Source organism: Nannospalax galili, unplaced genomic scaffold (assembly GCF_000622305.1).
Source record: "Nannospalax galili isolate Female #2095 unplaced genomic scaffold, S.galili_v1.0 scaffold372, whole genome shotgun sequence".
In the NCBI taxonomy this organism is placed as follows: domain Eukaryota; kingdom Metazoa; phylum Chordata; class Mammalia; order Rodentia; family Spalacidae; genus Nannospalax; species Nannospalax galili.
Genome location: NW_008332089.1, coordinates 2,183,575 through 2,209,440, shown reverse-complemented (window position 1 = coordinate 2,209,440; position 25,866 = coordinate 2,183,575). Strand labels below are relative to the sequence as shown.

Here is a 25,866-nt window from a genome sequence, read left to right as displayed (position 1 = left end):
TCTGGGACCGAATCCAAGTCCCCCATATCTACTGCGTGGGATGTGAGCCTCTTGGTCACCTGGCTGCTCCTTTTCCCTGCATCCTCTTCCGTCACTCTCCTACTCCTCCTCTTATTCTTGCTAAATGCCCTTCCTGCCTCTGCAGAGTCTGTTTGCCCCGCAGACGATGTCTGGCTCCTAAATGTCCTTGTAACTTATCTGAGGCGATTCCCTTCACTCTTTCCTATTGTTCTGACCTCGGTTAAGTACTGTAGGTGCCACAGGGTCCTATGCTCACTTTGGTCAGGACGATTTCCACTAGACTAGGATGGCAGCTTGGTGTTCATCTTACTGCCCGGCCAGCAGAACACCTGGTGAACTACAGGAACTCAATTCATGTCTAATAATTTCTGAATAAATACGGAGATTGGGACAACAAAGATAAGATAATTAACTACAACACAAAGGATCCAGGCTCTGTGGTCAAGGATCAAGTTCATCTAATCTGTCTGGGTATGTCTGGCATGAGCTAAGGGGTCCAAATCATTCTGCAGCTCTGTGGTTACGACATTTTCTGAGGGTGACAAAGCTCCAAAGTGTCTCAAGATGAGGGGAGCAGCTGGCAACTTAAAAGCAGATTATTTGTTGGCTTTAGGAGACATCCTCTATCTTAATTCAGATTGCTTTTGACAGGTTTCTGATAAAATGTATGAGGTGTCAAATATATCATCTTTACTAAGATTTTAATAAAAAATAAATCCTTGCCAAAAAATCACCCTTGACAATATAGCCACAAACAAGATCTGAATTAATAAATAGACAACTTGTTTGCTTTCTAGTTAAAGATGTTATCTAGTGCTAAGACTTTGTTATGGTGATTCTAAACCCTAGCCAGTGGCTCATGGCCTAGGATGTACAGAGCTATGCAGGTTTTCATTTCTGCCCAGTCCCCTTCACTTCAGACGCATCCCTCCTCTGCATCAGACCTGTTATCCTCATGGCAGGTCCCACTATCGGGTGCAGCTGACCTTCACAGTTCTTTGTGATGAAGGCAAGAAGGATTCTCAAAAACAACTTTTCGCATACCATGAAATCTTAGTATCTTCAGTTATTGACAAAGAATTAGTGTAGAGTGTTTTCCTAAAATGGCTTAGGTATCTGCAAACACAAATAAGATACTCTGACATATTCATCAGCAAAGATTTTTCTTACTTAATAAGTGACATGCAGTTGATAAGCCAGATGCCTAATTATCTGTGTGTATCAAAACCAGGTCATAAATGCACTCCAAAAATTATGCTTTCGGTGTATATTAATATTGCCTTTAAACATTTTTATTAATTTACCTAATATAAATGTTTTAATACTTTTATGCTCAGGAAGGCAAAACCTAGGATAAATAGAGGCTGCATTGGTGAGGATGAATGAGATGAAATGGCAAACACAGTAGTCCCTTCATAGCCGGGAAGACCTCATCAACTCAGCATCTTTAAACCTAACTAAGCCCCCAGACTCTTCACCTGAAAATTAGAGCCTGTGTTCACAAGGAGGGTTAAGTCTGAGGACACTGCAATGCCATTTCAAAACATTGCTAGAGAACAGAATCCAACGTGAAGAAGAAAGTCCTACAAAGGAATGTGGAAATTTTGTTTCTAAGCGTTATTTTTATTTTATGTGTGTGAGTGTTTACTGGAATGTACGTGTGCGCATGTGCATGCCTGGTGCCAGTAAAGGCCAGAAGAGGGTGTCGGAGCCTCTGGAACTGAAGTTATAGGCAGCTGTGATAAAATCATAAAAGTGTGCCATGCCACTCCTAGAATAAGCAGAATCTAACATCTTTTCTCAAAGCAATGTCTAATGAGAACAGATGGAGCATCACCTGGGAAATTTAAAAATGTGAATTCTCAGCCCCTACTCTAAACCTACGAACACTCTGAAAGAGGGACCCAGCAGTGTATTTTTAACAAGATCCACAGCCTCTCTGAGATCCAGTACACTAGAGTAACATGCGTCAATAAGTCCAAAGCTGAGCCTCCATAAAAGAGTGCACTGTAATATGATCAACATGCCTATTAAGAACACATGCAATTCATGGGCAGAGGTGTTGTACAGTAGCTTTAAGAGGGGGGATGGGCTGTAGGAATGGAAGCATTTCAAGTTTAACTATGGTATTTTATTTATTTGAAAAGAGAATTTGATGGCCAAATTTGTGTTTCTGTAAGATAGCCATTGTGTAGAGGTAGGTGTAAGTGGCGAGAGACTAAAAGCATGAGGTTAGCCAAGATCTATGCTGTTTCAGTGACCCAGTCAAAGGAAGAGAGCTTCGACTGGTAAGTCAGTCCTAGGTCTTGTCATTCTGTTCTAGAAGTAAGGGATTGGGGCTAAAAGCAGGAGTAGTGGGCATTCCTGTAATCCCAATGTTCAGGAAGCTGTAATGGGAATTTTTAGTTCCAGGCAGCTTTGGCTACATAATAAGACCCTATTTACATACATACATACATACATACATACATACATACATACATACATACTACATAAATGAGCAAAAGATTTGAAAACTCTGAATCTGGAGAGAAATTGAGTGTCCTTGATGCACAGTTCGTATATGATATTAGAAATAATAAACAATATGAAAAAGAACATACCGAGGGGAAAAGAGGGTCAAAGACAAGGGGAGAGTACAAATGGATGCAAGACAGTTTCTAGTAGTCAAGGGAGCTGCACAGCAGAAGCAATCACGGGGGAGAGCTGTCTGGAAAGCTGAGGACTGAAGAGGGATCTGCAACAGCAAAACAGATGATCCATCATCCAGAGCCCGCCTCCCCTCACCCCTTGGAAGAGTATTCTTAGTCTAGGACTTGGAGAAAAATGTCCATCACATCGCCTCAAAGATTAAATGTGTGATATGGATCAGCAAGAGCAAATATGGAGTTATCTTTCCAGGTGTTCTGAAGAAACATATGGATGTAGGGAGGGAACAGCGAACGGATTAACGTTTGGGAGGAGATAGGATAAAATGGATCATGAGTTCAGGTCAAAGTGTCAGCTTTGGAAAACGTGAGGGATCCGATCCCTTCCCTTAATTAAGACAGAAGGTATGGGAGCATTAAGGTATCAGTTCGCAAGGTGGAAAGCACTAGTGCAGGTCAGGGAGAAAACAGATTTCGTCTGCCCTGGAATAGCAGGTAACATAAACCGAAAGCAGAATCAGGAGTTGAGGAGGAGAAACGAGGCTGGAATATTTGCAATGGAGAATGGAGGGCAGTTTACAAAGAATTACCTCCCAGAATGATGACGTCATTGAGCATAAAATTATCCAGTGAGGTATTCAGCACAGGCATGTGACCACTGTAAAGGGCTGAATGGCAGGAATAGGACAGAGTGGAAAAGACACGAGCATCTGTAAGACCGGAAATGTGAGGGAAGGACTCCGGTATCATTCCCACAACACCCATCATGAAACCTGCTGCCACCCCGCCATCCACACCCTGCAGCCCAGTCCAATCGCAGCCGTTATTTCTCCTACTGTACGGGTTTCCTGAAGCCCACACTCCCTTGCTTCAAACAGTCAGCGAATTTCCACTGTGTCTAGAACTGAATCCAAAGCTTGACCCAGGGAACCAGAAAAGACAGTGGGGAATTCCACGCACCCCTCAGAAAAAGCATATTCCTTAGGATTAAAAAAGTCCAGTTCCTGTCTTCTTGGTTGTGAGCCTAACCCTTAAACGGCTGCACCAGTACAGAAGTTCACAAATGGCCAAAGTGTAGAGGTAAAGAGGCTACAGAATACTGGTTGGACAGGACTCCTATATTAAACTCCACCCACTCGGGGCTCAGGGAGTATTGCAGAAGGGGCAGGAAGATTGTAAGAGCCAGGGGAGAAGGGACACAACCATATGGAAATAGACTCCTACAAGCTCCTGGGACCCTCCTCATATGAACCTACAGCAATGGTGTCAGCATGCACTAGACCCATGCAAACTCAACAGACAAAAACCCAGCACAGAACTGGGGAAATGGACACCAGGCCCCAATCTTAGCTGAAGAAATATTGGCAGCTGATTTCTGTTGGGTGAGGAAGAGTTGATCTTCCTAAACAGAGGGACTCCAGATAAGCTGCCTAGACCTCAGTGGATGAACTTGCACTGAGAGAAGTCTGGGGATGCTAACCTGACACAATAGGCCTTAAGACAAGTGACAGAATGCATGAATTCCAGTGGGGGTATAGCAGGGTGCAGTGGGGATGGGGTACAAAGGTGATTAAGATCGACTGAGATGGTCTGTATGAAATACACAAAAATTCAATAAAAACAAACTTAAAAAATACAAATGGCAAAAAGAAAACCCTGTTCCTTTTTCTGCTAGCCATAGAGATAGCCAGAAAGTCTATCCAGTTATTTTGAAGTGTTCTTATAAAATATAGGTAAAAGATCTTCTAACCAAACCATTACCACTTGTAAGTATGAACTAGGCACAGTAGCTGAACTAGAAATAGGGAGAGATTCACACAGTATGTATGGGGTTTACTGAACATGTACCTTTCCTCTTAGGGACATAAACCTCCGTGAGTGTTTGCTTAGGAGACGCCTTTCTGTTGGAGTGTGAGCTGCAGGGAGAGAAGCCACATCTTCCCTATTCACAGCTACTCTCACAGCTAGCATACACCCTTCCTGCTGTAGGTGCTGAACAAATATCAGCTGAATTACCAAACAAATGTAGCTTAATTACTGAATATATTAAGAAGACAGAGAAGGATTGACTAGAGTTCCTTGGAGAAAGATAAGCTACAGTTCAAATGGTGTGACTAAGACATGGTATGACATAGTTGAAACCATTTTTCCTTTGTAACCCTTCTGTTTTTTCCAGTCAGCATGTGATATAAGATGTCCTACATTCTAAGAAATTAATATACAGTAGTATCTCATTATTATAAATTATGACAAACAACCATTAAATGAAACTTTATTAACACACTAAAAGCTCTCAAGGCCTAACCATGCAAGGCAATCTGCCACTTACTCCATTATCTGAAAGATTCACACAAGAAAGCACATGATGGTAGTTTTAAGTAGTCTCTCCAAAGACCTAGAGTCTGTCAGTCATAAGCACCCAGGTTTAAGATTCTTATAGACAGGGACTGGAGAGATGACTCTGCAGTTAAGAGCACTGTCTGCTCTTGTACTAGACCTGGGTTCAGTTCTCAGCACCCACACAGCTCACACCCACTCTCAACTCCAGTTTCAGGGTATCTGATGCCCTCTTCCTCAATTGTATGCACATGGTGAGCTTACATGCAGGTATAACATGTATACTCATTAAAAGTAGATTTGTACAGACAGTGCCATGTACTTTTAAGGTCTCTAAGCCTAAACATTTCCCCAACAATTGTAGAAGCCTAGAGCTAGAACAAGGAAGGAAGTTGTAGACTCCCAGCAGAGAGGCCAAGACTTCCTTCTGGTCACATCCAACACACAAGGGGGGATTCCACATCTGTTGATGGCCACAAATTCACTATCAAACATGAGAATGAGGAAAAAGAACTATCTCCCAGGGGCAGGTCATTAATCTCCAAATGAAATTTTATAGTGCTTTGGAATTTAACCCAGTAGCCTTAACATCATGGTCCTCCCCACACCCAGGAGCACATAGGAGGCATGGAATAGGACAGATAGACCTTTAAAGAACAGAACTTAAACAGAAGTAAATAAATAAAACTTTTTGAAAAGAAAAGGATATGGGGCTGGAGAGATGGGTCAATGGTTAAGAACACTGGCTTCTCTTCTGATCTCTGCAGGCATTGTGTAACACCAACATACTTACATGCAGACAATACACTCATACACACAAAATAAAAATAAAATATTTTAAATAAAAATAAGAAAGGACAGATAATGGAGGACATGAAACTGGGGAGGGGGAGGGGCTAGAAAGGGGGAGGGGTCCAAATAGGATCAAAATATAGTTTATGAAATTCTGGAATAAAACAAAACAGCATGGTCCTCTATAAATATGTCCATTAAGCTTCCTGTAAACGTACAGTTAACCTGCATTTGCCTCACATTTAAAATATGATTTAAAGTACTCATTAGCCCTCCTGACTTAGTCCTTTACAAGTTAGTCTCCTTCAGGTGCCCTCAGAGTCTGTGTGGCGCACAGAACATATTTCTGCATATATTCATTAAGCTTGCTAAACACTGCTTATAGGTAATTCAGAGTGTGTGGCTCAAATTGCTTTTATGATTTGGACAGTTTTCCTAAATAGTTAAAGGGTCAACACAAAGAATTTGAGGAGAATTATCTGAATTCACTGATCTGAAAAGCAAACTTATTTTAGGACATTCTCTCAGGTTAGTCATGTGTAATTCATAGATTGTTTTTTCTTGAAACACTAAGCACATAGTTTGTTCTCCATTGCTGTGACAAAACACTGACAACTACCAACTTGGGGAGGAAAGGGTTTATTTATTTTACATCTCTCAGGTCACAGTTCATCAGGGAGCCCAAGGTAAGAACTCAGGGCAGGAACCTGGAGGCAAGAGCTGGAGCACAGGCCATGGAGGAACACTGCTTACTCCCTTGGCCCCTGCTCAGCCTGCTTTCTTATGCAACACAGGCCCACCTGCCCAAGGGTGGCACCACCCAAAGTGGGCTGGGCCCTCCCACATCACTCATCAAGAAGATGCCCTTCAGACATGGCCACAGGCCAGTCCAATGGAGGCAATTCCCCAATTGAGGCTCCCTCCACCCAGGTGTGTCAAGTTGACACTAAAGCTATCCAGCCCAACCTCAAATCCTTCAAAACAAATTATTTTGATAGCAACACCAGTACACTACCTCCTTGTGATTCAAAAGTTACTGGTATAGCAAATGTCTCACATTATGAAGGGTCTATCTATGTCCCCTGGGACCAGAATTTTACACAGGAATCCCTGTGTAAAAGTGCCATTTCTTGTTTCATTACACAGTTCTATTTATTTATTTTTAGTAAAATGGTACAAATGATTAAATTATTTTGAATTTAAAATTCAAAAGTGACTTTGAACTTAAAAGTCAGTCCTTAACTCCTGCTGGAGGGCAGCTTGGGGTGGACTGAAACCACAATATTACACTTGTGTGCACAGCTCTGTCTTGAAAATCACACAAAAAACATACAAACAAATCTACAAATGAGCAGCAGCTCTGATTGGCCATGTTATTTTCTCATGTTTGAGACCTCATTTCACATACAACAAATCTCTACAGCAGGTGTGAAAGGGTGTAAGTAACTGCAGAACTCAAGAACGTAGGTCAGGCCAAACGGCTTTGATTTCCTCAAGGAAGAGTGTCCAGATCAGTATTTTCTCCCCCATAGCATTAAAGCTGGCATCTGCCTAAACGACAGTCTACTCCAACAGTGAAACCGTACTCCAGCATGCTAAGGAAAAAGAGGCCTTTTTATTTACTCAATCCCCAAACAGATTTGAACATTAGTTTCCTAGTTACAGTTGAAGTTCTGCTTGTGGAATAAAAACAGGGACCTGGCTTCCTGAACTTGCTATGAAACTGTTCCACGTGGAGGTCCGTCTGGTGACCCAGGGTAGCTCTGGCTCCTTCACGGGCCTACTGACTGTCAAATCTGTACTTTCTTGAGAGCAGGCACCTCCCTGGATTAAATGTTTCTTCTTTGGCAGCGGCACTGGGGAGGCCAGGGCCCCTCAGCTTCCAAGACATCCAGCCACCGACCTCCCCAGGGTCTACGTATGATGGAGAACTGCTGCGGCCCCTTCCTGCCGAGTCCTTTCTCACTTGCTGAAAAAGCATTTATAATGAATATTGCAATTTTCCATCATTTGAGGGAACGACAAAGAAATTTTAATGAAACTAACACAAAGAACACTATTTTCCACTTATTTTTTTATGATGGAGACTTTAGAGCTTTGTACACTAAAAATAAAAGACTGTAATTATAAATTTTAATTGTATTCTCTCCTACGTGTTTGTCTGTCTAATAATACTCTTTTTTTTTCCTTATCAGGCCTGGAAGTTATCACTCTTGTTCTACTTACTGAGTGTGTTTCTAGCACTTACTGAGAAATAGTAACAGGAATTCAAATGACTACAAGAAATAAAATTATGCCATTTATAGACATTCTAGATATTTATGTGCCTGTTCCCTTAAAGTGCAGTTTACTTTTCCTTCTAGAAAAATTGTAAAGCAAGAGAGGCAGAAGTGTATGCAGCACTGTACACACTGTGCTGAAAGCCATCACAGATAGTCTGCTTCCCTTCCTCACAGTTCATGTGATCTAGGCACTAGGCGTCCATACTATGCAAATGTCGGCAATTAAAAGAGAACAGGAAATCAGAATCTAAGCTCCAAACTGTTCCTAGACTGATATGTGCCTGTAACCAAAGAGACCATTCAAAGAAGTCCATAACCTGGGATGTTTAAGGGGATTTGTTCTCTCTCAAGACCGCTTTAATGATCATCCTCCTTCCCTGGTACAGAGACCCAATAGAGGCAGCCCTATTTATATAAGCCCATATCTATAGCTACTGTGGAGAGAAATTCAAAGCTGTCATGAGTTCTGGAAAATTAGGCTCCACACAGACTTAACTTCTAATAGTTAAAAAGGAATGGATAGACTTTGATAACACTGAAGATGAGTCTCAGCCCGGCAATGCCTGTTTCAATGGGGACTCCATGGAAGTAAGCTGCCTTACATTGTGTTATTTTAGGGAAATAGCACTGAATGGCTGATAAAAAGTGCTCACTGCATGTCAAAAAGCTGAACATCCCAGGAAGTGTGCAAATGGATTCTAATTCCTCAACAAACCCATTCAGCACAGCAATAAATGAACCTGTTAAACTGGAAGACTTACAATGTTACCACCACCACCCCTCCCAGCTTCTCCTCATGGAAAAGGGGCTGTGCCATTTCTCACTGCAGTGCACACTTTACTAGGTGGGATGTGGCTACTGTGCCATGGGGGGGGAAGTCAATCAGCAGAGCAATCCAGCTGCACGAAGTTTTCCTTTACTCCAAACAGGAAGAAGATGGCCTTTTACCTTGAAGACTACTTGGTGCCTGTATTATACCGATTACACATTTTAGAAATAATCAATGATAGTCTCAATTAGCAGCCATGATTTACATTTCCAGATAACTCAGTGACTGAAATGATGAGATACTTTCCCTTGTGCCAGTCATAGGAGCTCATCCTTCTTTAAACAACACTTAAGAATTAGAAGGCTCTTTGCAGCCTTTGTCTAAAGACCTAAGAGTCTAAAGTCTATTTACAATTTGTCTAAAGTTATGATAAACGTCGACTATTTTTTTTCTTGAATAAACTATAGCAATATTCCTACAGAATCACGATTATAAGCCTGACATGGTGGTACACACCTGCAATCCCAGCACTTGGGACACAGGTACAGGAGGGATCAGCTGTTCAAGGTCATCCTTGGCTACATAGTAAATTCTAAGCCAGCTTGGAATTTATTATGGAATTTATTCTGTCTGAAAAACAAAATCATAATTATGAGCATGTGTACCCAGAAAAGCAGCAAAATTTCAATGCAGACTGTTCTTTTGTTCTGTAGTATGATATATACTATTTGTATTTATCTTCTCTCATTAAGAACACAGGTAAGTTTAAGGATATTTATAGGATAAAATCTTTCAGTTTAAGAACGCATTATTCATTGCCAGGCATGGTGGTACACACCTTTAAACTCAGCACTTGGGAGGCAGAGGCAGGCGGATCTTTGTGAGTTCAAGGCCAGCCTGGTCTACATAGTGAGTTCCAGGAGAGTTGGGGCTACAGGGAGACCCTTTCTCAAAAAGACCAAAAAAAAAAAGAAAGAAAGAAAAAAAAAGAAGCCATTATTCATTTATTCATTTTCCTTGTAAAACTGGGAAAATATTGCAATTATTCAAAGAAGGAAGTAAAACATCCAACTAGCTCATTGTGCAATACAGAGTTTTAAAATGTTGGTAAGGTATGTCCTTGTGCCTGATCTACTGATGTCTTTAGGGAAGACAGAGACACTAAATTTAGAAACCTGCTTCTCGGTCAGAGCTACAGTGGGCTGAAGAGGGCTCCTGGCTTTCCAGCAGTTCAAGATGAGGAGAGCTTTGTGGAGCAAATTACACTTGAGCAAATTCTTGAAAGAAGTTGGCTAGAGAAAGAGTACATGGCATTTAGCAGAGGAAGCAGCAGGATGTGGGCATAAAGACATGAGACGGCATAAAGTGGGGGAAAGCTGACTACAGGCGCCTCATCACCAAGGCCGACAGACCAGAGAAGGAAGTGGACATGTGCCAGGTGTTCAGATACAGAGCACCAATCACAAAATGGAAGCCAGGGCAAATGGCTAGCTTTAGGCATTAGGTAGTAAGCTTGACCTTATCCTTTTGAATTTAACCTAAAATATATGAAATCCAAAAAAGAGAATATTGTGTTTCTGATAACCCTAAAGTCCAATTTAAAAAATGTACAAGTAAACTAAAAACACATAAAAAAATGACAACATAAAAACATTTCCAAGGCCACTTATTTTCTCTTCAAACCACCTGTCTCACTGGTCCCTATACACTTCTCAAAGCAACTTGCTATCCATCTTTCTGGCACAGACTCTCCAAACTATCAAATTCAGGAAAATATAATCCTACCAATTTATTTTCAAAGAAAGAAGGCAGAGGATATAGCAGAGGAGTAGAGCATTTTACACACACACACACACACACACACACACACACACGCACACACCCATGCAAGATCAAGATCAAATGAGGTTAGCCATGGGAAAAGTTTAGAGAAAGTAAATTCCTACATGTGACATATCATAGGGCCTCTTTCCTTCGAGGAACGCTTGACACAACTGGCTTTTAACCAAAATGTAGTAACACCTTGTTCTTTCCTTGGGGAATTTTGAGAAACAGAAATCTTACCACAGTGACTGAAGTTTCATTGAGCAAGCCCAACAGCATAAATGCCATGATGTAGAGCAGAATTTAGAGAGAAATAGTTTTCATTTCTAATGCATAAAACTTCAAAATCAGAGAAAATTTTTCCTTAATTAAATCCATTCTTGCATTCTACAAGCTGAGCAAAAATTATTCCTGACTTATTTATTACACTGATTGTCAAAACTGTAATGTGAAAGAAGCAGTCAGAGAAAACATAGCCTTCCAGACAACCAGAGACTTCTATAGTAAATGAGCAGGACCTTGAGGAGCCTGCGTAGTACACCTTCAATAATATATTTTTATTCCTCGTGGTTTGGGAAAATCCACATAATTTTAGTAACTGTAACATAGTTAAAAACCACATAACTTTCCTCAGTCATGCTAATATACTTGCAAAATCAGGAGAAATAAAGAAAAATACAGTAAAGAAGTAAAATTAAGTACTGGTAAAACAGTGACTCTCAGTGTCAAAAAAGAGCAGTGTTTGTAATGAGCCAGTTACGGGGTAAACGTTCCACTCATTCAAGTCTTTTTTCACTAAGGCAACTTTTTCTCCCCGTCTGCCATCTCTAATTGTAAGTCTTCAGCATTTGGTTCTTTTATGTCCATGAGTCATTAGACACATAGTCGCTGAGTAGCCTTGGCTGGGGCATACATGAGGACAAGTTTTTCCTGGAAAGACAGAAACTGGTTGTAACTGAAAGGGCCCATGACCATGCCCTGGACCTGGTGCTGCTCACACACAAGTCTGGAACTCATGCACCCGTCCACAATGGTGCCTTCCTGAGAGACCGAGGGACACTGAGTATTGGCTGGCACATAGCCATCTGATGGTATCGCTTCTGTGAAATCACAGGTGGGACCTGCATTCGTACAATGAGCAGCATCTGGGGAGTAATGGGTTGAGAGCTATGCTGAAGCCAGCCCTCCAGCCCATTCCATGTCCCCTTTACCTCTCAGCATGTGTTGTCTGATATTCCTGGGCCCTCTCCACCTGAGTATTGAATTCACCTCTGAGTGTCCTTTGGCTCAGGACTGTCCGCTGTGAGATTTCAACACACTGACTGGGTTGAAGGTTAGCCACGACCCTTGAACTATCAGCCTCTATTTCTTGCCCCTCTGATGGGTGTGGCCTCAGAGCAGCGTTTCTCATAACCGGCCAGTCCTAATGTCAATCATCTAACTTACGGAAGGTCTGTGAATTTCGGAAGTCATCTAGACGATGCTTTGCTCACCTTAGCAGAAACTATTTTACTAAAAAAATAAAATAAAATAAATTCCATTTTAACAACTCATGGTCTTAGTAAAACCAAGAATCTATTTCTTTTTAAAAAAATCAACAGTAATTATAATGAATTAGTACTCATCACATCCAAACTGATTTAAAATAATGCTGGATTTGGGGCAGGCCAGTGGTGACATAATTTAGTGTAGTCATCAATTTGGGTAAGTGTCTTTGGACCCCAGGTGCTATGATGTTCTTGGTCAAATTGAGAACCTATTCTCCCCATGTAACCAAATGCTAAATAATTCATCACAATTCTTGCCAAATATTGCTATAAACTAAATGAACTCACAATATCCTTTCAAGCACAGAGAAGGGACAGAGAGTATATTTTGTCTCACAATTGCTTCTATGTTCCTTAATTAACACTTAGTGTATTTTCCTTCCCTGGGCATACATCTTCTCTTACTTCCCTATTTCTAGGAAATTACTTGCTCAATTTTGTCATTCACATCTTTAAATGGAAAGAAAATGTCTAAGGCTCTTAGTGAGAAAGGAAGATTAAGAGTGTCAGAATTATTCTGATCCAGTGACTTTAGCTAAGCAAATCTTTTAAAACTGCTCAAATAGTATGAGTATTTTACAAATGAGCTTTAAACAGCCTTAATCTAAATTGCTCTTAACTTCTGAATACCTAGCAAACTACTATTTGCAGTTTGAAAATGCACATTCGTGCTGGACTAATATAAAAAACATCTAGGGCAAATCCATGATTAATATCTTCCTGTTTTCAATACCCAGCTCTATTTAAAAAGGCATTTCATGAATGCTGCTGTAATAACTTAAGCAGGAATTGCTTGATTTCTGTATTTTCTCGTCTCCCTCAGAACTGCCACCATCACTCAAATCTTCTATCCAGTATTTCTGTTTCTCTCCATGCACATTTCACAAAGGGAAAGTATATCATTAAACTCATCACATTTCCCAAAACTGTAAGTGAGCACATGAAATCATCTCTTCTTTGAAAAGAATTACCAACATGAGAGGGCAAACTCCAGCTGGCAAAGCTAAGATTTACCCTTCCTGGTTTAGCTATGTTTAAATGTAATCATCTGTAAACAAAAGCGTGCTTTTTCCCTCTGGGTAACCTTAACTATTTCTCCATGATTTATTCAAATAACTGAAAATTTAAAAGCATATCCTTCATGATTACATTCATTTTGATCCTTAAAGAAAAACAGTGGTGTATAAATATATTCTAATTACTTCTCATAGGACATTAAAAATCATTTTTCTTGGAAAAAGATTTATAATCTACATAAACACATGCATACTCAAATCTACATAGTATTTTACATATTTACATTATTGACATATGAATGTGAATGCATATAAATATATATTATGTATTTACATAATGTATTTATCATTTATTTATAGCATGTATTGAATCATCTATTTATTTTTTTTTCATATCATGTATCTATTGACCTGCCAACCAAATACTTCCAGTTTAAGAAATATCATTTAAACACAAAGTAAGCTAGGGTTCAAGGTGAAAAAACACACACACACATAAATGAAATATTAAGAAAATTTAAATCAAATTGACTATAAATTTTAGAGGCAGGTAAATTTGAATAGAAATTTAAGTTAACTTCATATTTGACTTGGTAATATTTTTCTTCAAATCATAGGTATAGCAAAATGGCTTATCAAATTGTAAACTTTCAAGCAACCACTAGTGAGATTTCATCTGAGGAGATTGGCCCTCCTTTCTGCAGGCAGTCCCTAGCTAATCCTTATCAACTTCATGTGTCCCAGTGGTGCTACATGAACTAGAAGATTAGTGCTATGGTGTCAGCTCGGGTATGAGCAACTGTAACTGTGATGGTACTAGTCAATGGTCTGCATGGCAATGGCTGTATCCCATCATGACAAAACTTTGTTTTTCTTGCCAAACTGATTTTAATTAGAGAGCAAGTTTACCTAAAACTACTTGTTCACTCAGTTCCTGGCTTATGCTTTTCTTATCCTAAGAGGTCTTATAAATCATGCCCCAAAGCATCATGTCATACAGTTTTTGACAACTACCAAGAAACAATGAACCTAAAAAGTAAGCAGTCCCTTCTCCCCTTCACTGACAAGCACATCATCTGATGAGCAAAAATTCATCAGTGTTTACACATTGAAATGATATCATTTCAGACTGAAATGCAAAAAGAAGATACTATAGTTCATACAGCCTTGAAGAATGCAGAGACTTACCATCTAGCCTTGGTTTCTGTAGCAAATAAATCAAGTCTCTGTCGCCTCAAACTTTCCTTCCCCCTCTATTTTCTTTGGATCCGTAAGCACAGTGGAAGCCCTGGGGTCATGGACGATGCTTTACTGAGATACAGTCCCATCCAAGAAGCGGTGAATGAACCCTCTAGTCCAACTCTGTACCCCGACTCCACTTCTCCTGTTTCTGTCCATGCCCAGGTAGTGATCAGAGAAGCAATCTGGGGGCTCAGCAGGTAAGCAACGCCTTTCAATGAAAGTATAGGAACAGCAGTGGGGGAGGGGTGGCCCAGCACCAGGGGACCCGGATCAGCCACTTGCTATTTAGAAATTTAGGGCTGAAGGGATAGCCACAACAGCAGTACCAGTTTGGAAGGAATCAAGCAAGAAAGAAAACGCCCTGGCAAGTGCAGCATTTGTTCAAGGGAGCCCGCTATTAGAACACTGAAGTGAAGAGCTATGAAGCCTTAATAAGTAAGTCACATCAATGTGGAATGAACACCAAGAATCAGATTTCAAGGAAAACTCCAGAACATTGCCTCTGTGGGTACACTGGTGACCTTGGAAAGTCATTTAACATCTCTGTGCCCCAATTATACCCTCAACTGCAAAGTGGAGATGTTAAGACAGCTATGGTTACTTTGAAGAAGAAACAAAAATGCATATACACAAGCAAAGTACAGTCACCTGATTATAATACAAAATTGCTTTCAGCTAGTTAAACTGTAACCTTAGATGTTTTTATTTATGTTTTATGCTATGATGCACCTAAGGCACCATATTTCTCAACGACCTCATTTAGATGTTCAACAGGGATCTGGAATCAAGTCTTGTAAATGTCTAGGAGGGGCAAGAAAGATTCTTAACATTTATGAGAGTCATTTGCTTATTTTTTTAATCTTAGAATTAGATCAGACTATTGATGACTTTGTGTTTGGTAATGGTCTTGGGTGACAAAACTGTAAAGTTTCATGGTAAGAGCAGTCTGAATTCTAAAAAATGTAATGCCTGGACCTTGGTTGGAGAAGAGCGATCTACTGTAGGACATATCCATCAATAATTCCCTTCTCTTGAGCTGCTTTCATTTCTATGTGAGTGAGTTCTTTTCACAGTCAGGATCAACTGATGCATTGTCTAAACTTCCCACAATTCATTCACACGCTTCTGAACTATAGATCTGGAGGGCCTGACAAGGCCACCCCTGGAAGACTGACTACTGTGAGGGGCATTTGCAACCTAAACAAGAGACTCCTTCTGATATTACATCAACATTTCTTTACAAATTTTTAGCAGAACAAATTCTCCTTTGGACAGTACAGTCAATTTATGAAGGTTTTTATGACCCCTTAAAGAATTCTTGCGCTCTGAACTACCCCAAGGTTGTAGTAAGGCTGAAGTGAAGAATATACATGATATATACCGGCCGTGAGCTTTCAGTTTTCAATGTCACTTACTCTTCAAAATGGCGACAGAATGGAGGTTAAAATGAAAATAACTGACTTACTCAGGAGAATTCTAGAAAAAATGAGATGAACTACTCTCCAGAGATGAGAAATAAAATATCAATTATTCAGAGCAAGGTGAAGCTTGTGTCCGAAGACCTGCCCCAAGCCCTCAGTCTGCCCCCACGAGGTGTCTGACACGAGGCGTCCAAACGTGAGCACACTGAGCTTCTCTGCCGCTGTTGTTCTCTCCCTGTGAAACAGGAATGCCTTCCCATCTTATCTCCAGCCTCCAACTTCTGCCTCCTGAGCTCACTTCACCCCCGAGATGCTTCCAGCTCCTTAGACACACCACCCCTCTCCACCCCTTCACCACAGCCCTCTCCATCCCGCAGCTCCTACACTTGCTCCTCCCTCTTTCCTATGCTAATCTTTTAACACTGTAATGAAGTAATTGACAATGTGAGTCGACAGAAAACAAATAAAAAGGAGCTATAGGCCTGAAAACTAGGTGGCATCATCAGAAGGAAAAAACCAAAAATATTGAAAACTTAAAAATACTCCAAATAGGCAATCACCCCAGGTTTGTGAACTAAACAAAGCTGTGGCCCCTGTTCCAAAGCAGTAAAACTCTAACCTACAGCTTGGTAAGGGACAGCCAGAGTGGAGGTCTTAGGGGGAGCTTTATAAGAGAATAACAGGCTTGGAGACAGAGAGGAGAAAAGCAAAGAAAGAGAAAGCTCTGGAGAATTAAGTACCACTCAGGAAACACACTTACAAAGATTCATTTTCAGATGCTGTTGACTTAAGCAATAAAAAGAATATCAAAGTGGACCCTGTTGATGAATGGCATATAGCGAAAATTCCCTAGGTTGGCCCTCTCAGGCACATTGAAAGATTGGTCATTCCCTAAGTATGACACAATGAAATGAAACTGTGTAGACCTTCAAGTGCCAGAGGGATTAACCCATTTTGGGCTTGAGCTTATCCCAGGGAGAAAGCAAACACAGCAAAAGAAATAAAAGGCAAAGCCCTAAACAAATGAACAAGATTCACCCTCAAAAATAGAGGTCTTGTGTGCATACGCTGGAGGCGTGCCCTCTGCTTTGCTGAAGTGGGAGGGGCAAGTGATACACAGGGACAGGCTGAGCACCCCCCCACACTCTGCTTTGATTGAAAGAACACACTCTCTAGAGATGCTGAACTCTCATCTAAAAATGGGATTAAAACACACCTGCGTAGCCCACAGCTCAGAGAAAGATGGTCAAATGAGATGAACAGTCTAGAAGGTTGATAAAACAACTAAACGTACATTTATGACTGTTATAAATGGAGTCTTGGAAAGAGTGTAACAACCATTTTTACAAGCAGTAAAATCTAGCAAGTACATAAGGTGATTTTCTTTTAACTACATACAATAACAAAAGTTAAATAAAAAATATCTAACTAAAACTATTGCATATTCTGGTTATAAATTTCTGATTCTTTGGAAAACCACCAAGAATTATTGAACCACAACTGTCAGCATATAGGTTTCTATGGTAGTTACTTTAGTTTAAATCAGTAAAGTGAACAATTCTTAATATAATTAGACTATGTACAAAGGTAACGTGAATGTCTACATGACTGATTAGAACTGATCCACACACAAAGGACTAAAGATTGAATTTAACACAGCATCAGCTGCTACTATTTGGGTCTTTGAAAGGAGGAGGACATCATGGGAGAAAGCCACAGAGTCCTGATGGATACCAGCCTCTCCTTGGCAATTTAGACACAACACGTTCATTCACTAAATGTAATCTCACAGACACCTGGGAAGTACTGACATTAAGTCACCTGCAGGGGATCACAGAAGAAATCGCAATGGCTGATTCTGCTAGATACACATCAATGCCCCTTCCACCACAGTTTGGGAGGTACAGCCCAGTGACACACCTTGATCTTCACAAGCAATGAACTGAGTTTGGTACTTATTTCGATAATTCAAGCAGGAAGCACAAGGAGGTCTCAAGACAAGGTATAATCGCAAAGATCATCAGGAAGGAAGAAACATGGGGGATCTGTTCACAATTCAGAGGACACTCGTTACTCCCACTGAGAGCTGAGGAGCAGGGATCGTTGTGATTACCCCTCAATGTTTAATGCTTTCAATTTTTAGAGTAAATTCAAAATATCGTACAAATAACACAATCAAGACACTGTCTAGAATCTACAAACCTATCAGTTTGTTGTGCTTTTGTGTAGAATTGAATCACAAGGTAAATAACCCATAAGAGAGGAACGTTGCTGTTTTCAGTTTTAAATACACATTTATGCTGATTAATTTCATTCTAACTTGAAAACAAAATAGTTTGCCATGAGTATATGGAAATGCCACTTTTTTAACAGCTGCAATTACTCATTACATTTAAAATATCAATATTATACTTGGAGGGGCTAAAACGGCATGACATACATTCCAAGTGGCTTTTCTTCTCCCACCCCACCCTCAAGCCTCGCCCACAAAGAAGAATGCTCATATTATAATGGAAAGTTGTAAGGAAAACAGACTGCAATGATTTTTAATCTTCATTCATTCTGTTTTACAGTTTTAGAACAAAGACATAAACCCCAAGATACAAATGGAGAATATCGGATTCACTTGGAAATGGAGTGGGGAAGTGTCTAGAGTCATGCTGCTCGGGGACGCTCTATGTGAAAATGTTCTTTGGATAGTGGATACCCAGGTCAGCTAGAAGACCAAACTAGGGTAAATGCAACAAACCATAGCTCCTGCCTCACAGCAACGCTGCATGGGAATTATACAGATGACCACAAAGCCCATGGACCAGTGGAAAAGACAAAGGATTCTGATTCAAAAGTCCAAGATCAAAGTCCTAGATCTGTTTATAAGCCCTGCCCTGGAGCATTTTAAATCTCCAAGCTCAGGTTCCTCATCTGTGAAAGGAGGAAATATACAGCTCATCTACCAATCCTCAACGGAACAAATCAGTTCGTCTCTAGATTCCTAGTAGTTGTTTTTATAGATACACTAAAAAATAGCAACCCAGCTTTCCACAAACTTATTTATTGTTATTGTAGTGGTGACAAGATGCAGTTAGGGTGCAGGCATGAACACAAACACATTTCTGTCATCTTGTAGAACAGAGACAATGTCACGGGGCAGGGAGCACACATAATGCACAGCACCTACACTTCCCCAGCGTGGTAGGCAAGGCTGCCTTTTCATCATTCACTGTACGGTTGGGGCCCTACAGCATAATCCCTGAACTCACACTTGGTATTTTTCACTCAGCCTTGTGATATCTGACCTAACATCTGCCAGATGGAGACATCCTCAAGGACAGGGATGCTGTCTTTACCCTGTGTCTCTGTCCCCTGTCCACTTCCAGGTTGGCATTGTTCCCAACGAATGCTGAGTGAATTCACTTAGTATGAATTAACTGGAAATACAAGCCACTTGTGATAAAAAGATAATATGCTCTCTTTCTGTCCCACAGAGCTATGGAAATCTGGATTTGAAGCACAAATTGAATTTAACAATTTTTCTAAGTCTGCATGAGGATCAAAATCCAGTATGGCGTTTTTTCTTTTTTCACAATGAACAAAAGAAAGTTACACCTTTCAACTTCAGACTTCACTGAAAAAGTCCATGTTTCTCCCTCAAGAGGCACAGTAAACTCAGTAGCAAGCATTCTACATTGTCACCAGAAGCCACAATCTGAAGTCATTATTCCAAATCTCTTTGAATGAAGCAGAAAAGACACAATGTGACTTTGCAGCGTAACTTGCTAAACACAGACAACTCCAGATACATTTTCTGACTCTAGATGCTTATCTGCTGCATGGATGTGTCAATGAAATGTTGGAACAAGCTTTTGGCTTTCAAATGTTCACTTTAACTTAGCTAATTCTCACTGGAAATTTTTGACAAAGCATCCAGAGCAATTCTTCAAGGTGAGGTACTCATATTTTAACCCTATTATTCTCTGGGTTGAATTTACAATTAAGTACATCTTTATAATTCATATATTCAATCATTCAATAAACGAGCATTAACTAACAGAGACAACAGGATGGATGGATGACCAAAAGTGAGTCAAAAGAGAGAGTTTAAATCCTGATTTCACACACTGATAACTGATCCCACACATAATGTACCATCTCTCTCAGTACCTACTTCATATTCCATAAGGAAAAATCTGGAGGAGTAATAAAATACCTAAAGCTCTTAACAGTGTAACATGCAACTGTGATGGTTTGAATGAGAATGTCCCCCAAAGGCTCCAAGTATTTGGACATTTTTGCCCCCAGCTGGTGGTGCTGTTTCGGGAAGTCTTAGAAGGTATGGCCGTGCTAGAGGAAGCACATCCCTGGGGATGGGCTTAGAGAGTTCTCTAACTTGCTAGATGTCCAGTTGCTCTCGTTTCCTGTGCCTGCTGGAAGAGGTAGAGCTCAGCTTCTGTTCCTCCTCCAGCCACCTCTGCCACCACGCCTCCCCACCACAATGGACCCTTGGAACCGTAAGCTCAAATAAACTCTTCCTTCTATAAATTGCTTCAGTCAGTGTTTCTGTCACAGCAACAGAAAAGTAACTAATACAGCATTTGTGCTTTTTTTCTTTCCTTGCAAGGCAATAGGGATAAAAATAATTCAACTGTAAACCTAAAAATGTGCAGCCAGTTCTGAAAAAGATGCATCTTAGCCCAGAAAATTGTTATTGAATATGTCAGTGCTGTTGTAATGAAATGCTTCTTCTAAGTATGTGGTTATTAAATAAATAACAAAAAGAAAAAAGAAAACTGATCCTTCCCCCCGTAACTATCAACTGTTCATATCTCCTCAGCTAGGAGTCTGTGCTAATGAGCCCCTTTATGCTACAATGAAGCAATCTTTCTTAATTATCTTTCATAAATTGTTTATCTCTTTTGTGTCAGAAATAAATTAATCATATTTTATCCAAAAATGTGAATAAGATATGCTTGTCATGTAAAACATCAAATATGATATGACTGATGTATTATGATGCTCCAGTTTGATTTCTGTTGCTGTGATAAAACACCAACCAAAACCAACCTAGGGAAGGAAACAGTTTATTTTAATTTACAGGTTGCAATCCATCATCAAGGGAAGCTGAGGCAGGAACTGAAGCAGAGACCTGGAGGAATGCTGCTTACCGGCTTGCACCCCTTGGCTTGCTCAGCTACCTTTCTTAGACAGCCCATGCCCACCTGCCTAGAGATGGCACCGCCACAGTGGATTGGCCCTCCTCCAACAATTAGCAATCAAGAAAATACCCCACAGACATACACACAGGCCAGTCTGATGAAGGTAATTCCTTAATTGATGTTCCCTCTTTCTAGGTATCTCTGGTCTGTGTCAGACTGACAGAAACTAGCCAGCACTCACAGGGACAATACTAATTAATACACAGGAGGGTTAATGATAAAATTCAGGCATGATTTAGTTCCATTAGGGGACAGTAGTTACTCACAGTCAAATTATGAGGCAAGTCAGAACCAACCACGTTAAGAAGTGCAGAATTCCAAAGAGAAGACACTGGAGGTTAATTACATTCACAGGCAAATCTTCACCCTGACACTGGTGAAGCTTTTGGCATTTGGGGGTGTTCAAAACAAAACAAGGGTTGATGGTTGAATATAAAGTCAATGTTTTAAGTCGATACTTAAGACTATACATGGTTCTTTCATCTACAAAGAAAGTCTGTGCTCTCCCGCGGCTATGTTCTTGCTACGCTGGTTATTCTACAAGCCCTCTCAGCACCACCCCCATGTCCATAGCCCTTCTTCCTGCTAGCACGTCCATCTGATAGGATTTCACCTGTCATAAACTTCTTAGGATTCCACTGAGAAATTACCTCTCTTTATCCTTCCTTGGGTGTCTAGCCAAACTATATTGTCTTTTTATGGAAATCCTTTTGCAATTTGGCATGGTGTTGTACAGTATAATCACTTGATTACAAGTTTTGTCTTCATTAGATTGTACATTCCTTGAAGTTTATTTGGTTTTATTTTGTTTTTCAGAATATTTGATATACATAGACTGAAGATATTTTAGTCTTAGAAGAGAGAGTAATTAAATCAACCAAAGTAGGTTTTGTCTTCTTTATTAAATACAATGTTTGCCAAATGTATATCATCACCAGTTGTACTTTGCAATTGTTCTCAAATTGCCCGTTTCCCAAGCCATTTTCCTGGTTAGCTGCTAAGCATGTTTCCACACTATCTACTTCTACAGCTGAGGCTCCCCTGCAGATGTTGTGTGAGACATATAAACTGAGGGCTCCCAGTCTCCAGGTGGAAGCAGGAAGCAGAGAAGAACCCCACAGTCACGCATGAGAGTTGTTTATAAACGGAGACTAGAATTGCAGCTTTAACTGCCTCCATGGCCTTCTTCAGGTCATCCATCGGGAAGTGGGTGGGGAAACGTCCTAACCGAAGGACACTGGTTATCCAGTTGCTACCTTCCCTTCTCCAGTTCTGTCCCTGGTATAAGTGGAAAAATCTCAGGTGTGGACTAAAGGAGAGTACAGCATCCATGACCTGCAGAACACAGGTTCCTTTACATCAGTACCAGCTGGAGTTATCTGGAGTCACACTCCCCAGCTTTTCATTTGCTGAGCTCTACTGCACTCCAAGAGTAATAACTAGACTACCAACCCCAGCGGGCTGGGACAGTTCATCAGGTTCCCGTCTGCCATCTGGTCCCAGTGCCTGTTTAATAATGGGTCTTCCTGGTTCCTGACCTAAAATTAACCTTTTTGATCAATGTCTTTTTCCATCATCTACCTGCTTTTCTGTCTATATAGGAACACACACATCTGTAACGACGTTATACAAGATCAACCGTGTTGGTATTCATTTCCTATATCGTATTGTGTGTGTGTGCAGACATGTAACTCAAATAACTCTGCTTTCAATGTTTTAAAAATATTTTAGCAAAAAAGTATTACATGTCATATAGAATAATTTGTGTTAATATTTCTTTTGTACCCCAGAATCCAAGGTAAAATCTGGGGCTATAGCATGTTGGCCTGTTGTATTAAAATCCTTCCCTCACACTTCTGTCTTCCCACAACAATTCAATACCTTATATACACATCACAACTACAGCAGGACACACTAATATTGGGGAAATATTTGTTCCATGAAGTTGGCAGTACTATTTCTAAAGCTTTCTGCTTGAAACTTGAGGCCTACCTTCAAAGGGCCACAGTTCTTTCCAGTAATAGAGTAGCCTCAGGTAGTCCGCAGTCAAGTCCCTTTACTTCAGTGCTGTGATTAACTACTGTGTGGTATGTGGCTCTAAGTCATTCAGCAGTAAACTCCATAGCATAATGTTACATGAATATACATTTAGCTGTATAAAAGAAGGAAAACATTATTTTGTATTGTCGATGTCTGAGAGAAAAGACTGTGCTTTCATTGTGACTATGGAAGTCTTCTGGAAAGAGCAGTGCGATTTTATACTTCAAACTCTCGAATTTGAGTATGTGTTGTTCTAGCTCTGGGTCCTGAACTAAGCTCACATATGTTTTTCTTTCAATCAAGACAACTGCTATCCGTTTGAATCTGAAACACTCCTGACAGGCTTGTGTTTTGAGCTCTTGGTTCCTAGCCTAGAGCACTAGCCGGAAGGCTGGTGCAAGGATGCAGGGCTTGGGTGTGGAAGAACGTTGCTAGGGTGTGATTCCAGCCTGCTGTCTCTCTGCTTATTGGTCGGCTGTTATGTGAACAGCTGCCTCAATCTCCCACTGCCCAGGACAGAAACAATCTGCTTAGCCTTCCTCATGATGGACTAGTTTCCTTCTGAAACTAGAATCATATAAACCTTTCCCCTTAAGGTGTTTCTGCCCGATATTTGGTCACAGCAAAACAGAAGTAACTGATACAAAAATACATGAATCAGCAAAACAAACACAACAACAGCAACAAAAAACCCAAAACCCCACAAAGTTGATTCACAAATACCTCCCTGGTGGCTTCCTTCCTTGCCTGTCCCCAGGGACTCTGCCCAGGCGCCTAGCCAGCATTCACCTCTTTACTCGCTGCAGGGCATGAACGCATTGGGCTGCTGACTCCTACATGCCCAGTCCTTGTTGTCAGTTACCCTAGTGGTGGAGATCTCTGCTACCCAGGCAGAAAGAAAACCCTCAGGGCCGGCTTCAAACCACTATTTGGTCCACGGCAAACAGAGGTAAGTTTGGATCGGGCTTTTGAAAAATCTTTGCCTTTAGGCTTATGTTCAGAACTAGGGATGCTTTCAAGGGGTACAGAATTAATTCAAATGTATGGTTCCAGATCATTAAACTTGGACGCTTCAGGAAGCTTTTTGGCTATAAAAAGTTAACTAATTCGAAGGAAAGTTACATTATTTTTTGAAAAGCTAGAATGCTTTCCCTGCAATAGATGACTTTAAATTTGCTACCCCTGACCATCCACCTTAAAGATATCTTCATTTGTTGGTGACTGTCGTGTTATTTCCTTTTAAAGAGCTGCTACAAGAATTGTGATAAAACACTTTTTGGGGAATCTATATTCAATTTTCCAAGTTGCTGTAGAAAATGCTAAAATCTAATTCAATACAGAGAGACACACTGATTTCTTTTGCTCCAAATTGTGTGCAATACCTATGTGTGTATATATAAATACACACACACATACCCCTGTACACGCATGCCTGTATTCCCAGCACTCAGATAGCTGAAACAGAAAGATTGCAAGTTCAGTGTCAGCCAAAGTTCAGTGTCAACCAAGGCTACACACAGATCCTGTCCAGAAAGAAGAAAAGTAATATACGGGATTTGAACAACAAAAATCGCATATTTTTGTTTTAAGCAATTGTTTTCTATCAATTACTTTGAATATATCTTATTCCTAAAGTTTACTTTGACCTTGTTACTATGTCTTCTGTCTTTATTACCTTTTCCTACTTTCCGTTTTAAATGTTACACTGTACCCACACATCAGGTCTACATATATACGTGCATATCTCATAGGTTAGGATCTGCATATGAAGGAGAACAAGTGGATTTTCTTTCTGAGGTTGGCTGACCTCACTTAATATTGTATATCTAGGTCCATCCATTTTCCTACAAACTTTGTGATTTTATTTTTTCTTTAGAGCTGAATAATATTCTATTTGGTATAAATACCATATTTTCATTGCCCATTCATCTGTTGATGGACAGCTAAGGATGGATTCATTTCCTTTCTATAGTGAACAGAACAGCAACAAATATGGAATGCAAATACCTCTGTGGTTAGGGTACAAAGTTCTCTGCGTATCTGCCCCAGCACGCAATATATGGTAGTTCTTTTTTTTAAAAAAATATATTGAGGAACTTCCAAACTGATCTCCATTATGGCTGTACTAACGTGGTATCACTAGCAGTGAATAAGGTTCCTCTTTCCCCACATCCTCTCCAACATTTGCTGTCAGATTTCTTGATGATAGCCATTCCGACTGGGGCATAGGACAAGTGGCACACGAATGAGTTCACTTATATTTTGTGTAAGTCCTTTGAACACTCAACGTGTAACACATTTTCAATGCGGACTCATCTTAATGGGCATTGTCTATACGTGATTCTACAAGGGTCTGCTGCCTTACTGGAAGAGCTGAATTTTAAATTATGTTTTTCATTGTTTGACTGTTTCTAGAGGTAGTTCTTTGTAAGTACTACTAAATTTAGTATATATTATTCTTTTTTTTGGTTTTTTTAAATTTAATAACCACATAATTAGAAGAAGCATTTCATGACAGCAGCATTGACATATTCAATAACAATTTCCAGAGCTAAGATACATCTGTTTCAATATTGGCTGTAAATTTTTAGTTTTACAGTTGAATTAAACCTCAGTATAAATGCTATAAGATATAAAATTGAATGAGGTTTTAACCTTTAAAAAAGATCTCCATTTCATTTTAAAATATACTGTTTCCTACATACAGACTTTTT

General features: G+C 40.2%; 1 protein-coding gene across 2 annotated transcripts in view; it reads right to left on the bottom strand.

The window, feature by feature from the left end:
• LOC103729225 (E3 ubiquitin-protein ligase parkin-like) overlaps positions 1 to 25,866 on the bottom strand; it is a 521,211-nt gene that overhangs the window by 327,861 nt on the left and 167,484 nt on the right. Inside the window, exon 1 of one of the 2 annotated variants that reach the window (XM_029560680.1) lies at positions 11,885 to 11,958. The exons of the other annotated variant lie outside the window; for it this stretch is intronic. Within the exon in view, the coding sequence (XP_029416540.1) occupies positions 11,885 to 11,894 (10 nt within the window). The 5' untranslated portion in view covers positions 11,895 to 11,958. Of the gene's footprint in view, positions 1 to 11,884; positions 11,959 to 25,866 lie in introns of those variants that run through there. 2 annotated transcript variants of the gene reach the window in all.